Here is a 16,997-nt window from a genome sequence, read left to right as displayed (position 1 = left end):
TCTCTCTAAGGGGTCAGTGTACTGCAGGGTCCCTAAGGGCCTGTTGAGCCTGTTTTATGTTTAATTGTGCCTTTGGGAATTGGTTTATCTGCTGGCACCAGTGGGTCAAACCTGCCACCTTCCACTACCTTTTTTTACCCAGGAGAATCAAGTTGACTTTAAGTATGCTATTGATCTTTCACTGTTGGAATTTCTTCCTTGCACTTTGTTGAAATTTCCCCAGTTTGCGTCACAGAAACATTTGGCATGCATTTATTGGTTATAAAATGGACCCTAGGATGTAATAGTTGCTTGCTGTGAAATTGGTAGAATATTTGTGTTGAGATTCTGTTTGCTGTGGGGAAATATCCTGCTTGTACTGCATGTAATAAAACATGAATTGAACACTGACTAAAATGAAGTTTCCTGTGGGCTCACTGCAGAGTAGGTCATAATGATGCGTTCGGTATTGCACTGAAGATTGCTCTAGAATTATACGTATTCATCATGTGGAATTTCACTTAGGGACTGTACATATAGGAAAGCTAAATGTGACTCCAAAAACAGCATGGTTGTAGGATTTTATTGTATGATATTAATCATCTCAGACCGCAGTACTTTACTGCAAGCAGTAAATCTCTAACTGTGGGTCAGGTAGGGATGTCCAGTGTGCAAACACAAGTCATATTTGGCTCAGCTGTAAGCTTGACTGAGTGTAAAAGTAATGTCAGGTACTCGTATAAGGTGTTATAAGAATTCTGACTTCTTAAGGCAGATTCTTTGATGCAAAACCTCTTTATGGATTTGCTGTAGGATTTTTATTTACTGTGATACACTGTCAGCTACCTGAGCAATGAACCTTTTCTTTCTGTCAAGTAGAGAAATACAAATCTCTAGGGTCTAAAACCTTCCTGCATTAAAAAGCAAACTGTGTTTTAGTCACTTTGTCCACTTACACTGGCGTTAGGTACTTGAGCACAAAGCATAAAATCAGTTGTTACAATGTGAGATTTTATTGTTAATAGGTTTATGTTTTCTGGCTCTCAAGAACCCTTTTGCAGAATTTGTTGCGTTTAGATTGAGTGGCATTGTTTAAGAACCACAGAGGTGCATTTAAAGATGATTATTAGAACTTGTTTGTAGAACTGAGATAGATCTTTGGAGATTAAAAACAGGACAGCAAATGTTTTCTTGGAAATGGTTATTACAGGGTCTCCAGTTTGGAAAATTCACTACAGAGCTCTGTCGCACTAGTGAAGTTTTAGTTCACTCCGGATACCATCAGTGTCACGTTACTTGATTGTAGCAGCAAACATGCTGTGTATCTTATAACACATGATAAAAGCACAACAAATCTACTCATTATCCGATAACACGATGTCCAAGATAAAATCCCTGCATGTTTAGTTACGGTGCAAGAAAACTTAAACACAACAGGAAATCCTGGCTTACTGATTTCTGATTTCCATCTTTGCACCTTCCTACATGTGCTTCAGTTTTTGTTTTGCAGTAGATGTGTTCCTGCTACAGTATATCCAGTATAACGTACTGGTTCCCACAATTAAGTGTTTTAGCAAGAGAACTATAGTCTTGGAACGATTATAGCATGAAAGGGAAGGAGGAGTGGGGTGAACTTACATTGCCCAGTGCATCTTAAATGCTCATCAAGTTGTCAAAGTACTGCATTTGGGGCATTGCATGAGAGAAGAGCTCCTCAGAAAAACCACAAGTTTACATCTCACAGGGAGTGTAACGCTAGCCACTCTGACTCTGACTCTTTTGTGGCACCTCTTACACGCTGGTTTATGCCAGCGATTGCTCATTTGAGTTTGTAGTTCAGTCCACTTTTGAATTGAAGATTTCAGACCTCCGTCAATACGGTTCAGTGCCCCAGTATAAGGTGAGAGGAGGTGGCCCTTCCTCCGCTGACGGGGCCAGAGCTCTTTCCTCTTTTTCTTGTGTAGGCTGACTGAAGCAGCGCAGTGGGGGAAGTGGCTGACCTTGCCCCCTGGTCTTGTGTGGTGGGAGTGCCGGGGTTGGTACTTGGTCCTTTCAGTAAAAAAACACACTGTACGGAGCCCTCAAAGCCCTGGTACTCCATTGGAAAAGCTCCCGCTACAGCGTAGAGTCGAGGTGAATCCTGTCACGCAGTAGCCTTCAATAGTGGGGACGTCTGATTTCTAACGTGGCTATCATTATGTATTTCCTTCTCCGAGACCTTAGCATGCATCATGGTCTTCTATAGACCTAATGTGGGTTTGTCACTTTGTTTCCTTCTGTGAGAGCTAGGCACAATATACTAAACCAGCATATGTAATAAAGTTCTTTTTAGAACGTAAAATTGGATTTTATTATTTGCATTTTAGACACTTTTTTTCCCCCATTTCTGTAATGAACTCTAGTACGTTTTGGAGGCTGCATGTATTTTTCTTCTTCAGATTATATGCACCAGCCTCTGGGAGTGGAAGTCCTGATGGCAGTTTATTAATCCACAGAAGCGGAGTAAATTCAGCTAATCCCCGAAGGAATTGGGTTTTTACATTCAGCTGAGATGTGCCGTTGAAGTGTACACTGTTCTGCAACTGCACGTTCTGCCAATTAGGCAGAGACAGGACAGGCGTGACTGCGAGCAGCTGTGGGTACTTCACTGAATCAGCCCTGCGTTTAATGGACTGGCTGGAGCTGAAAATTAAGTCAGGAGAAAGGAGGAAGCTTGGGAAGATTACCTATGTGCTCAGGGGTGACGTGCTTTCTTGTGCCAGTGTTGTATAGGTCAGTTGAAACTGGCAGAGCTTCAGTTTCTTGTGCTGTGCACCTTAGGAATAGCTTAGATGCCACATACTGTACATCAGAGTTGCCCTCACACTGTTTGGCACAAGTAACAGACCTGATAAATCTAGCTGCCAGTGCTTCTAAAAGGTATGTCATGTGATATGTGGTGATTGGGTTGCTCTCAAATGATTTGTTTCCGATCCATGTACATTGTATGCAATGTACAGGAAGTTGTGTGTGTTACTTCATCTTATGCTTTCCAATTTACTTACTGTAATACGCTGAAGACGTGAATGCTTTTAGTTAACTAGGAAAATGTCAGCAGAGCTGGTGAACCAGTAGGTGGCTCTTTTACCTCTGGAACAGAATTTTATGCCGTAGTGTGGTGACTGTGGATACTGTGTAGTGCAAGGGGCCATCCTTCTGATCTGACATTTAATCAAGGTGCAGACTATACAGTCATTAAAGATCTCATGGCACTGTTCATATGAGTAGAGGGTTTAAATAGGCTATATTCCACTATTGACTTTTGTGCTCTTGTCTACCTAAGGTTCCCTTTTACTTTAAAGAGTGAAGTAGTTTCCCATCTCTCCATCAGATGTGTGTGGTGGGGTTGCAGGCAAATCACTGCTGCTGTGTCCTCCCCTATAGGTGGATGTCACGTTCCAGCTGTGGTGAAATTGTCTCTTCCTATATGCAAAACACTTAGCAATCCTTAGGAATGAAAAGTGATAGCCTATATAAATGCAAGGAAATGTAGGAAACTGTACTCACTATTCTGGAAGATTATTATCCCATCTCCTAGTTCAGATACACTTTAACAGTTCTCGACATTCTTCATTTTTCAGTTGTGTGCTGTATTGAAAGGACTTTAATGAAACTCTCCTGTCTAGTCTACAAAGGCCTTTATGAAATAGGGATTAATCCTGTTTTGTCAATGCAGAAAACATCAAAGTATAACATTCAGCTGGGTAGAAATGTGATGCGCAACCCTTGGTTTACCATCTTTTATTCTGCTATTTTGCAGGAGGCTGTTGGAGTCCTCTCTTATCTCCCTTTCTCGATATGACATATCAGGGTCTCGAGATCATCCCATTTACCCAGATCCCGCCAGGTAGGTGTTAATTCTGTTCAGGTGGCTGTGTTTCGGGGGCAATGTTAGATAGGGTTTAGGGCTCCGAATCCGTAACCGCAATGTTATGGATTCAAGTTCCCATTGCAGACACTGCTCTTGTACCTTGAGCAAAGTACTCCACACCAGTTACTCCAGTCCCCCCAGCTGTGTAAATGGGTACCAGCATTGCTCAGGGGAGGCCCTGGGATGGATTAACATCCCATCTATAAAGAGGGGTTTAATGCAGCAGCCCGGTGAGCGTTAAGGCTATATCTGTTCAGGAATTTTATAATAAGACCACTGTATTGGTTTTACAGTTCACAGAGGATGCTAAGGGCACAAAGAACAGAAGAACTTCCTATGTATGTATGGGCTTTCACCAGCTCTCTAATGATGAAAGGATGATTAAATCAACAGAGTTATTGAATTGTTTAACTTTCAACATTCGGCACAGAGAAACAGGATTCTGGGACATAGACGTGAATAAAAACACAAAAAGGTAGACTAATTCCTGCGCTTAAATGATTCTTCATTGATAGCTAGAAAGTTTATTCATGTTCATTCTATTTGTCCGTGTGCCAAACATTCCATCATATGTGTGTGTTCCCGTTATATGTTTTTAAAACAGTAGATATATATTACTCCTTGATGGATATTATACTGTTTATCAAATGCTGGTTTATACATGCAAAGGTGAGACACACAATTCTTCCTTTTCCTCGATAAACACAATTCTGTTTTGGGGGTTCATAAGGACATAAGCTACAAACGGGAGGAGGTCATTGGGCTTGTCTAGCGCCATGGCTTCCACACCGCGTGGCTGGGTTCTGTTTTCCCCCCATGTCACGCTCGGCCCCCCGTCTCGGCGCAAATCAAATTGGATTTCATTGGCATTGTTAAACCACAACCGCCGATGTCGACGTATTCATCAACCAGCGCTTCAGAACCCCTGCGATGCATTTTCCAGCCACACTTCCGGGTGTCAGGTCTGCAGGACCTTTCATCAGATCAGCACATTTTGGCCTGAATTGTATTGATTTTGTGCTCAGTGCTTACAGCTTGTTTCTACAAAGCCCTGACTAAAGGCAATTTGATCCCATTTAATTTTCTCCTGTTTCATTCATCTATCATATCTTCAAGTGGCTTTTGACAGCGTTGTCAGAATCCATGCATCTATTTTTAATTGTTCTTGGAAATGTACCTGTAGGTAAATGAATAAATGAAAAACTGAGGAAAGAAATAGGCTATTCTTCTTTACTTTGTAAAGAGGTTTGTTTTATTTCGTCTGCTATTTTCAGAGTAACGTTATTTATTACGACACTGACTGATGTGTATTTCAGTTTAGAAATATTACTGATGCAGCAACACAGTTTTAGCTAGGTTCTAGGAAATTTAGTCATTTTGCAGTCATTGCATTATTTTTGCATTAGTGTTGATCTAAAATACAAGCCAAGATTGCAAGACTTGGATACAGGTATTTAATATGGCCTCTTCTGAATATCAGAAATATTCTTGACTCTAGAAATTGCATATTTCTTTTATTGTAATATCCATTCAAAAAAAAACATTCCTCTAAATGACCATTACTTTTTCAATTGTATTAGCTAAACGTTTTCTTAGACATGACAGGGCCAAGTGTCATTCAGTAGACCTCATGTGCATTCCAGACTTCAGCCTTGACATCAGTTCTTGTCTTCTGAGTTTAAAAGAGCACCTGAATTTCTGATGTCTGGTGTTTAGTAGAATTTATCGAGATTTTATCAGAAGGTTTGGGATGGAGCTTATGCCTACTGCACAGTAAGAGAAGGGCAATTATAGGCCGCCGTTCTGTTAAACCTTTAAGAGACGTAATTGAATTTGGCGCAGTGCTTTCTCTGCTCTCTTAGTCAGCTGCTTTACTTCCAGTCTGTGATCCTTTGCTTTTCGCAGAGCTTGTTGACTATTTCGTATGTTGAGAGGCTTGAATGACGGCCTACGAATGGAACATTGTAGAGAGCTGACTGAAATGCTCTACCCTCCTCCAAACCATTCTGGCTCTCCCTGTAATATTGGGGCAGGCTTTTGTATTACTGAAGGTGAAGCACCTCCAGTGTTTCAGATGTATATTTCATTGGTAATTGTGTAATGTTTAGATATTAGCAAATTGTCATCGAATTTTGCTTTGAATTTTTATTCTCCGCATTAAAATTATCCCCAAATCCGAAAGCTACATCACAAGAAAGGAAATGAAAATAATGATAAATATGTTCTTCAATTCTGTTTTTCATGTTCTTATTTGTGGGTTTGTCACTACATCCCACTGTTTGCATGAGGACAGTGCTGGAGGGTGCTGATTGGGCTTTAACCTTCACCTTGGACGCACAGAGCTATAGAGCTCTACAAAACTTTTCCTTCCATGTTTTTGTGTTTTAGTAATGTAATGCAGTCCGAGCAGGTAGAGGGTTTTAAAGCGATCTTTAAATGAAATCGGATGTGTAATTTTAACGCTGGCCTTGGCAACAACCAGAATCAGACCAGTTGCTCCAAAACTATGAAGGGTGGCAGAGAAGGCAACCAGCTGGCCAGCAGTGTCCCAGGGCCTGCAGAGCAACACAGTCACACAAAGCAGAGCTGCTTTCTTGATCAGAGCACATCTGGTTTCTAAGTATGAGTTCTGAGTTCCGTTCTCTCTGAACCAACAATTTGTCATACACATATCTGGTTTATATGCAAGAAATTGTTAAAACATATCTAGGCCTTTAACAGGAAGTAACTTACTTGGCACCATCTTCCTTGACCTGTAAAAAACAATCTTGTTTTTCTTGTTTTCAAACATAAAGCCAATGATTGAATGCTTCCTGTCTTTGCCAGCTGACGGATGTGACAATGCAATGGTAATTAATGGTCTTTGCTTCATTGCAAGAAGGATGCAGGCCTTTTAATCCTTCAGACACCTTCGTCTTATGCAGCTCTATTTGTTTGTACTGTGGACATGTACAGTAGCTGACTTTCAAATTCATTTTAATTCCTCCATAAAACCTCTATTTGGATTATCATTCCATCATTATTAAATATTTTTTTCCATTTCCAAGCTTTGAGATAAGCAGTTAATTGTATTTTACTTTTTTTGTACTATGTTTGCAAAGAATAGCTTTGTGTATATGTAAAGATGTCTGCTGTCCTTCTCAGAGTCTCCATCAGTTGAATTATCTGTCTCCTTCAGGAATGTGACCTTGCACAGTACTTGTGTCTCAGCTGTCCAGTGTTATTTTAGAGGGCCATTGTCAGGGGACTAACCTTTTGAATGAGATGCTTCTGATGGTGGCTGTGGAAATGTTTATTGTTTTGTTCATATATGTTGTTTTCGAACATTAAGAAAAAGACACAAAAACATGCATTCACAACCACATCAGAGACAACTGATTTAAAAAATAAGTTATTCTGTTTGAATATTCATACACAAAATACCATGGTTATTATAGTCTTACGACTTACTCTGTCTTAAATTGTAGCAGGATGTGAGAAAATTAATGAAGATCCTTTGAAGTAAAATCGTCTAGTAAAAGGTTGTTGTAGTCTGCAGAAATAAAAGCTTTTTTTTGTCTTTGAATTCCAAAATAACAGTTCCGTCAGTCTTGCATTCATATGGAATTATAAATTCCGTTTATAGATTCTGCAGCCTTTATAAATAAATACATTTAAATGTGACAGAAACAAAAGCAATGGAAGATTCGCTGTATGAAGTTAATCAGTTTGAGTGAATTCATTTATTGCCTTTGTCTCTCAGGCACTGTTGAGATACTTTGGAGTAAGACATATTTCTTAATATAATACAAAGCTGGAGCTGTCCATTGCAATAAGTAGTCAGCCTTAAAGTGCTTATCCCAACACAAAATAAATTGTGCCAGGAAAAATGAAATAATCATTATAAACTCTCTTTCATACCATGGTTGATCACCCAGTCTTCTTTTTGTGATTGATTACCTCTCTTCCACAGACTGTTTTCGAGTGTCATGCATTAGGATTAAAGACCTTCACTGAACAGATTGCCCTTAGACAGGGGACTCATGCCCTGTTTAGGCTTGTAATGTTCATTTATTGCAGATGTTAAAAACAGGTAGATGAGACGGGGGTGCTGACAGCATATATTCTTGCAATGGTTTTTGCAATGTGAGAAATTGTTATCTCATACAAAAGTCATCATCATTCTCTGCCCATTGTCATGAATCGTTCTTTAATTTTGTAGGTCTAGCCTAGAGCCTCATTTTGCAGTACAGTTTGTTCAAAATAGCAAATCCAATAGAGTTAAATGACTTCTCCTTCACTTCCAAAATGATATGCAGATCTTGGAAAGAAGTGTAATGAAATGAGCATACACTGTAAAATATTTGTGTATCGAACCAAGTTGCAATTTTTGTATCTTTTTGAAAGTGTGCTTTCCTCTGTGTGCTGAAGACGAGTTCCAAACGACTGCATTCAGAGGAGGTTTTGCTGCTCTTCTGGATGCAGTACTTGTAGTTTTTGTGGTTCCTTCTTTGATTGATCAGTGCCTCGGGATTCCTTGTCCTTGAAGTGGAAAGGCGCTATATGAAATAAAGGTGTCTGTTGCTGGTGGTGGTTACAGGTTGTCCCCTGCTGCCTACTATGCCCAGAGGATGATCCAGTATCTGTCCCGCCGGGACAGTATCCGCCAGCGCTCCCTGCGCTACCAGCAGAACCGGCTGCGGCCCTCCTCCGACGGCCCGGCCAGCAACCCCTCCCAGTCCATGGAGAACAACGAGGTGGAATTCGAGGAGTTTGAGTGAGTTCAGATTACGTCCTCCTATTCAGAACCTTAGAAAGCCTGCTAAAGGAGTCCACTTGCCCCATCAAGCTGGTGTGGATTCCGGTACCTAATTGCTACCAGGATCTTATCCGGCCAGGGAATCGGCTTTGAAATCATGGCTGGGTAGCTTGTTCCAGATGCCCTGCACTCTTTTGTTCACTAGTGTGCACCGGCCACCCTGTGAACAAGTCACTCTCTGAGCTGGCTTGCGAGCAAAAGAAGCAGTGCAAGACATTAAGATGCACAGAAGAGAAAGGGTGCTGAATTTAAATACTTTAGACTCAAAATCATGCCCCAGAGGCTGTTATCTTGAATTTGCTAAGCAGTTGGTAATAAGGAAACACTCTTAAATTATACAAATGTGCCGTCAATCTTGGCTGGAATTGAAAAATGTGTTTCTGCGTCTTTAAAATGGGAAGGAGAGCCCTTACTAGATTTTGTGAATCTTTATCTTTTTCATGAAATGCATAGGTGAGGGAAGATGATTGAAGTGGATGTACTTACCTTGTATTGTCTGGAGGGGGTGCCAGATTGTGTGCAACCATATTGAAAGGAGTGATTTATTATTCAATTTATATGTTGAGATTTATTATGATGACCTGTATTTTTATATTGTACAGTATGTACGGCTAAATGGCTTATTTATAAATAATATAAAAGTGAAATCCGTATTTGTATGTGTGTGTATAGGTATAGTTTTTATGATAACTGGACAGACATGACTATGATGGACTTGATGGATTAACCATTTTTCTTTTCTGAATTGTGTTAAACTAGTGGAATTAAGCAGGGTAGTTAGTTGCAAAAGGCTTCCTAAGCTATGTTGCGAAAGAGGCAGTGTGTTGCAACGGTTTGGTAAGTAGTTTGTTGAGTGTGTGAGATTGCTGCTGCCAGGGGTTTTGTATTCTGTGCTTTCTGCCTGCTAATTGCAGTTTTGGAGGAAATGAATCCTGTGACAGCTGCAATTTATATGTTGGACTGGATTAAAGAGCAGTGGGTTCATTCGAGGCTTCAGTCATCCCAGGACAAGGGAATTCAAAGCATCAAGATTTAAATATCTGTTTCTGTTCTGGAAAGATTTGTATGTTCTTCATGTTATTTACACATTTACATTTACATTCATTCGTAATATTCTGAATTAGTGTGCGCTAATCTGGTAGTGTTGTTGTTGCATTTAGGAAACACTTGAATATGGCGGCGTTTTGAATTTCAGATGAAAAAACGTGGCAAGTTCTGGCCCTGATTAGAGTAAGATCCTGGTTAGAACCAGGAAAGTGTAGTGGTTTTTTAAAGTAAAGTCGATATGTTCAACTTCCTGTTTTTATGATCTGGCAGTTAATTATTGCTGTATGTCATTGTAACAAAATTAAATATTTATCTTTGGTTTTATCTACCAAATTTTTAGGTATTATCCCATAATCAGCTGTGAGATGACTGGGTTTAACGGACAAATAGGGAGAAAGAAAGTGCTGTCCATAACTGCTAGATGTCTGTTAAATCACTTATTATTTGTTAAATGTGAAATATGTAGTGTATATATATATATGCTTTCTGGATCTTTTGACTTATTTAACAGTTGTAGTCAACACAATGAAAGTTGTTCCCATTCCATTTTATACAAATAATAATATTTCTTTATTAGCCCTATACAATTTCTTGCATTAGGAATTCGTCTTTTCGCATACCCCAGCTTTTCTCCATGGAGACACAGACACACAGACAGGGAGAGAAGCTTGGGGTCAGAGCGCAGGGTCTGCCATTGTACGGTACCCCTGGAGCAGTTAGGGTTAAGGGCCTTGCTCAGGGGCCCAACAGAGTTGGATTCCTCTGCCGGCCGCGGGATTTGAACCGGCAACCTTCCAGTCATAGGCGCAGATCCTTAGCCACAGAGCCACCGCTCCGATAAATATGCAAACAATATATTAAATATATAAGCTCTTTATTTTTGTGTTTTAATGTTTTGTAAATTCAGTAAAGCATGCAAAACACAAACAACACCCACTATGTATCTTTATCTTTTTTAATCTATCGTTTTATTATTTGTGCATTTCCCTGTTGTCACAGGGATAGTTCGCTGTTTCTGATTTTACAGATGAAATTCCCCTTTAGCAGATTTTGTAGGTTAAATCTGAAGACCATTACAGCAAAAGCCTTACATTGAGGGTTTACTGCACTGTTAAGGAGAGAAGGTAATTTTTCAGTCTCTGAACATTGCAGTGTCTTTCATGCTTCAATCAGAAGATGTCAGTAGGTTAAGTCTAGGTGTAAACAGGGTTTAACATTTACATCTAGTTTTCATCGGTGATTAAGGAGTGAAAGACTTTTCTCATGGATTCTTCAATCCTTCGGGAGCAAAGAATTTGTTTTGCCTACCGCTTGTACCAGCACCAGGCCATACCAGCTATTAGGAGTTTTTACGTTTTCTGTAGTTTTAGTGAGCAGCAGATGGTAAGATATACTAGATATATGCTAGTATATCTTTAGATTTCATTTTGCAAAATCGCATGTCTGAAGGTTTAAAGAAAGCAAAATAGAAAAGACTTGCCAAAATTCTGCAAGGTAAGTAAGGTCTTAAAAATTTGGCATACATATTCACGACTTTAAACAAGTTAAGTTTAACATTTCATTTGTTTGAATTGGAAGCCGTCAAATGATTTAGGAGATAGATTTAATGAATTAAGAACTTTCAAATAGAAATAAGAAACTCAATAGGAAACTCAGTTAATCAATAGGAAACTTTCTAAATGAATACAAGGCTTAGTGGCTGAATATATAAAGCATTCCTTTTTGAATTTTTTTTCCGTCAATTTAAGATTGCCGTTTAACATAATACAACCTCTAAAAATTAAAGCCGTAGTTTGGTATTTCTATTCCTTAAAGTCATGCCAGATAATGAAGACTTCTAGGTTTTTCTTGCTGCACAAAGTCTTTAAACGATAATTTTTGCTTTTTTAACATTCCACACGCAAGCTTTACTTGTTTTATTTAGGGCTTTATTTAGATTTAGGGCTTTTAATTTGGAAAAAAAAGCAAGCCAAAGCAGTCTTAAAGCAGCTTCACGAGACCAGAAAAAAACACCAAAAACCTTGAGCCACCTCATCACATGTTGCCATACTGCCACAGATGCATGGAGCCTGAAAAAACTCATTTCAATATCTATGCATGGTACAGCTCTCATCATGTGTGAAGTTATTTTATGATTTCAAAAGCAATATTGAGCCAGACAGCTCAGTTGCCCTTTTCTATTGCGATTCCCTTTTTTTGTTTTATCACTGTAAGACCCAGCTTGCTCTGTATTCTCTCTCTGTTTTTATTTTAACATTCCAGGGTAAGATGCAAAACGGTAAAGCCTTGTGATGCAGTCATGACTGACCCAGATTATCTGATAACTGCTTCAGTTCCTAATCCCTGTATCAACTGGGTTTTGCTATATTAGAGACTTTGTAATTGGGTTAAAGCAATGTGGGGAATAATCCCTGTAAGTGAAATTTAGTCCAAAAAGGCTCTGGGAGTGCTGGGATTTTCCATTTATCATGCTGCTGAATAACCTTTTTTTCTTCTGTTTGGTAGGGAACATGTCCTAGGTATGCATAACTTTTTTTTTGTTCTGTTTAGGATCAATTTTACCTTTTAGTAAAGAAATACAATAACTGCAAGGTTTCTACAATCAGATATATATTGTTGCTAGTAGTATTGCTATAACACTCCTCAATTAAGACATCCTGACACAGCCACCAAAAACAGACAAACACATTTGCTGCTGCGTGCAGACAAGCCCATGCATCATACAGGCCAGATAAAAGTTCAGTGAAACCTCATTAAGATAGTGCAGCTTACCAGTAGCCATTTAGAGGTATCTACCCTGCACCATGGTTCTTCATATCAAGAATGAGAAATTACAATGCTGTTAACTTCGGTTCCCAGCTTATCTGTATGAGAGGTTTTGTTTACTCTCAACTTGGTGGCGTGTTCAGTGATAAAGCAGCTTTTTTTCTCGTTTGGTCAGTTTATTTTTCTCAGTTGCCGCAGAAAGAGATTAATGCTGTCATTTCAGAGATCAAGACTGGCTAAAATGAGATTGAATGTATGCAAAATCTAAGCATCTGCTTTTTTTCCCCTTAAATTTAAAAAGTGAATTGTAAAGCTGAGCTGTAACACTGGAAGGAATCTATCATCTGATTGACAGCTGTACATGTGCAGGCTTGCAGAGAACTGCTCTGCATCTCCTCTTGTCTCAGTATTACACTTCATTTCAAAGCTGTACATTAAGTTGCAAACTCTATTATTGGATATTTCAGAACGTGCGAATTAGAACAGTGTAAAATGAGTGCAAAGCACACAGTGCACTTTAAAGAACTTGAAGGAGATAATCATTTGACAAAATAAACATCATCCTGACCTCATTATCAGTGCTTTATGCAATCTGTTCTTGAAAAACTGGCAATCACCATGTTCATCCTTGAATCTCATTCATCATCCTGGCGGTTTAAAAAAGCTGTTGGCTCTATAAGAGCTGTGATTTTTTTAAACCAATTATGTTTGAACAAATCCATACACATTGGGCTGCTAGTATTTACAAGTGTATTAAAGTATACGTAGGGCTGAGGGATATATTTGAAACCAAAACAAGAAACCATGTGGTCTCAGTTACAGTACATTAAAACTCTGGTTGCCTTTATATTAAATGGGTTAATAATGGGTAAATAAGGCTTAGTTACTTATTTTGGACTCTACCATAACATTTTAATTTCAAACACTGCAGTGGCCTTTCACTGAAGCCTTATTAATGTACTTTATACCAGAAATGTGTATATTTTGCAGAGTACATTCTGTGCTAAAACATTAGGTGTACTGAAATAGTTACGATTAACCTTCATATATCAAACATTTTAGGAATCTGATAATACTGAGGAACACTAAGGAAATAATTAGCATTTTTATTGTATGTTTTATTCAGATTCATTAAAAGCCAAAATGCTTTACATATAGACATAAATAGCTGTTATGTATGGAATAGCAGAGCAGATTAGGTGATTTGTTGAGAAGTGAAAAGTGCTTCACTACTTTAACTAAGTATAAATTAAAGGTAAGCCAGATTGTATAATTACAAAATGGAATTTAGCCAGGAGACAACAACCCCACGCTTACACATTGCCTTGTCCAAGTACTCAGGACCGTGCTGCTGTCGATATTGGGAGACTAAAAACTACTTCAATTCACAGTTAATCTTTTTTATATTTTTATAAACTAAGAACTTGTACTGAAATATACTTAGCTTTATATATGCTTTATCAGTTTATTAAGATGAACATCAATAAGGAAATATGCTTTCTGGCATATCCTGGTTTATTGGTATTACTAAACGTTTAACCAGGAATAAATTCTGAACAAGCCATGATTTTAGCTAAGAAGGTCATAATAATTTGCTTTAATATGTTATCTTGCTTTTCCCAGCAATGATTTGAATATAGTAAACATTAGCTTGCTTCAGGTCAAGTCATAAATTGTTCTGCAATTAAAATGAGCCATTCTCTCTCCCAATTGCACCACAGTATAATATTGATTTCAGCTGGACCAAAGAGTTTCTATTTACTACTTGTTTTCCTGGAGTCCTGTGGGTATCTTTTGCTTGAGACTTTATAGATAACGCGCTGGTGCACAACTGCGATTGATTTTATATTTATCTCTCCAAGGCAGGTTTATCACCCCAGTTGCATAAACATTTACCTTGTAGGCTACTTGAGCTGTTAAATTGTTTTGAGTAGGACCACTTCCTTGCTGGAATATTTTTAACTTGTTTGCAGCTAATTTAAAACTACAGACTTGGTTCTCTCTTTTTCTCTGGTTCGCTGGTCTCAAGAACATGAAAGAATTGGGTGGATTTTTACCTACGCTTCATCCCTGCATTGGATGACTGACTCTGCTGGTTGAATTCACAGTGCCCAGCTTGCTATGTTTTGCAAAGCCTCTCTGTTACTTCTGATGCAACATTCAAATGTCTCTTGATCTGTCATTCTTTTCTAAGCCTTAGTTTTTGGTTGGTGCTTCCTTTTTTTAGGCCAATAAAGTGCTTTTGTAAGTCTACTTTTTTTTTTTCAGAAGCTGGCTACATTCTGCACTGGTTAAATGTCTGTGGTGTGTAATACTTTGTTGAAAGTTCTGTAATTTTTGGTTCCTAGAAACCTCTGCAGTTTTTTTTGTTTTTTTTTCCCCATTACTCTATTTTATGGCTGCCTGTCTTGCACCTTGTGCAGTTCATACTGAAATGTTTTTGCTGGCTAGGTTCTGATTTCCTTATGAAGTCATTTCACTTTTGTGTGCACTTCCTCTATAATTTCATTGGTTTTCCTCTGTAGAGGAAAAGAACTGTAAAAAATATATAAATTGTGTTTTCCTCTGAATATTAAATTTTGCTTTAAAAACTTTAAACTTTTTCCAGTGCACAATAAGGCTTAATCTTTTTTTCGAATGCACTATGTAGCTTTGTTTTGTTCTTTGTTCTCCAATGAAATTAAGTACTTAAAAGTGTTTTAAAAGCAATAAATAATAAGCAGTGAACTGTTGAAAGGATGCTGTGTGGGTGGAGGAAGCTGTTAATGTTTTGTGATTGTCAGGTTTTTGAAAATGTCATGCTGTTTGACTGTGCAAAATTGTGGTAAGAGTTTTAAAGAGCATTAATGTTTGAAGACGAAGGGATTTTCACCATTGCCTTATTAGTGCTACAGTCTTAGAAAATGTTATTATATTAGAAAATGTTTCATCAGATCAGTTTTAGTTCAGTGCCCACAACATCTTTAATTCAGTGACAGCATAATCCTGCTTAGTGGATTCAGGCAATCCTAACATACTGTTATTTTTTTAATTGTTCATACACATTGACACTGTGCGGAAGTTTATCTTCTGGTAAACTAGAACTACCCACTAAACTGCTCACTAGTGTTCAGCATTGGTGTGACCCACAAGAATCTAAGCCTTTGTGGTCACACTTTTTCTGAAAGCCATTCCCTACATTTTGTAATCCAATTTCTCTTCTGTAGGGATAATGGCGACAGAGCCAGGCACCGAACACCACGCAATGCTCGAATGTCTGCTCCATCTCTGGGGCGCTTTGTTCCTAGGTGAGTAAGACCACAAAACACTTAACTGGTGTTTCTATCCAGCTCCTCTTCCAATTTTGCAATAAAACCGAAGTACTTCACAAAACATAAGATAGTTACACTTCGAACTCACTACTTGATAATCTAACACGTTTCCTACCCCCTTTTTTACAGGCGTTTCCTGTTACCAGAGTATCTACCGTATGCTGGGATTTTTCATGAGAGAGGCCAGCCAGGCTTGGCCACTCACTCTTCCGTTAATAGAGTCCTAGCAGGTAAGGAACATCTCGGTCTCGTAACTGATTTCTTACCCATACAAGGGTGATGACTTGATGCAGAGGCCAGGCAGTGGCAGATTCACACAACAGCTTGATTTTAGCTGTCATGAATCAGGAACAGTTACCAGGCTCAAAATACGGAGGAGTGCGGTTTTTGAACATGCGGAGCTGACTGCTTATATGATGTAGAGATATGTGATGAGAAGCTGTATGTTGTACTGCTATCATTAGGGAGTTTCACGTAAACACTGTTCCCTTTTGGTAGTGTACTGTCAGCTTTTGCCTGGGTTTTACAACACTAGTTTAGGCAGGCATTGTGTAAACTGAGGATGGTTCTGAGTGTGTTTCTCAGCAGTGTATGATGATCTGCACTAGAAGTTAGAACCTCATCCCCAATAAATCAGAACACTCATATCTCGTATCCAAATGGAAATTGGAGTCATAAGGACCAAATTGTTTGTTTGCCACCCACAAGGCTGGCCTAGATTAGAGAATTAAAACAGACACAGTGTATTAAAAGCCCTGCTTTTCACAGATGAAGTCACTGAACTGAACACTACATAAAGTGAACCTTAAATTCTTTTGGCAGTGCCGAATGTGGTACTAAAAGTTTACATTATTTTTTTAATGTAATACATATTTGCATATGCATTAAGTTTTATCAGTTTGAGTAGTTTAGTAGATTTTGCTGGGTTATTATAATGTAATCTTGCATTCAATGGGCAATTTTAAACCCAAATTAAGAATATTACCCAGCTTTACAGTAAATTATTACTACAAGAGTATTTTTCCTGCTTTTGTGAGGTACAGTCTGTTTCAGACCTCCCAGTTTTGTGACCTTGATAACAATTCTTGATATTTTTTGCATCTTTTCTGTTCATGTGCTCTGTCTGCTCCGGGTGCCTCTTCAAAGACTTAGCGCCTGCCCTTACTTAAAACTGTGTTTTTTAAAC

The 16,997-nt window shown here is 38.6% G+C and overlaps 1 protein-coding gene across 4 annotated transcripts in view; it reads left to right on the top strand.

The window, feature by feature from the left end:
• ambra1a (autophagy/beclin-1 regulator 1a) overlaps positions 1 to 16,997 on the top strand; it is a 104,402-nt gene that overhangs the window by 20,102 nt on the left and 67,303 nt on the right. For 3 of the 4 annotated variants that reach the window (XR_001477341.2, XM_015338572.2, XM_015338571.2), the window contains exons 8-11: positions 3,779 to 3,865; positions 8,469 to 8,645; positions 15,707 to 15,787; positions 15,941 to 16,041. Coding sequence is in view for 3 of the 4 variants with exons in the window: in XM_015338572.2 (XP_015194058.2) it covers positions 3,779 to 3,865; positions 8,469 to 8,645; positions 15,707 to 15,787; positions 15,941 to 16,041 (446 nt within the window). In the remaining variant the exon portion in view is untranslated. The remainder of the gene's footprint in view (positions 1 to 3,778; positions 3,866 to 8,468; positions 8,646 to 15,706; positions 15,788 to 15,940; positions 16,042 to 16,997) is intronic. The other variant, XM_015338574.2, reaches the window with a different exon arrangement.

This window comes from Lepisosteus oculatus, chromosome 21, assembly GCF_040954835.1.
Source record: "Lepisosteus oculatus isolate fLepOcu1 chromosome 21, fLepOcu1.hap2, whole genome shotgun sequence".
In the NCBI taxonomy this organism is placed as follows: Eukaryota; Metazoa; Chordata; class Actinopteri; order Semionotiformes; family Lepisosteidae; genus Lepisosteus; species Lepisosteus oculatus.
Note: the sequence above shows the minus strand (reverse complement) of the source record. Positions and strands in the feature narration are given on the sequence as shown.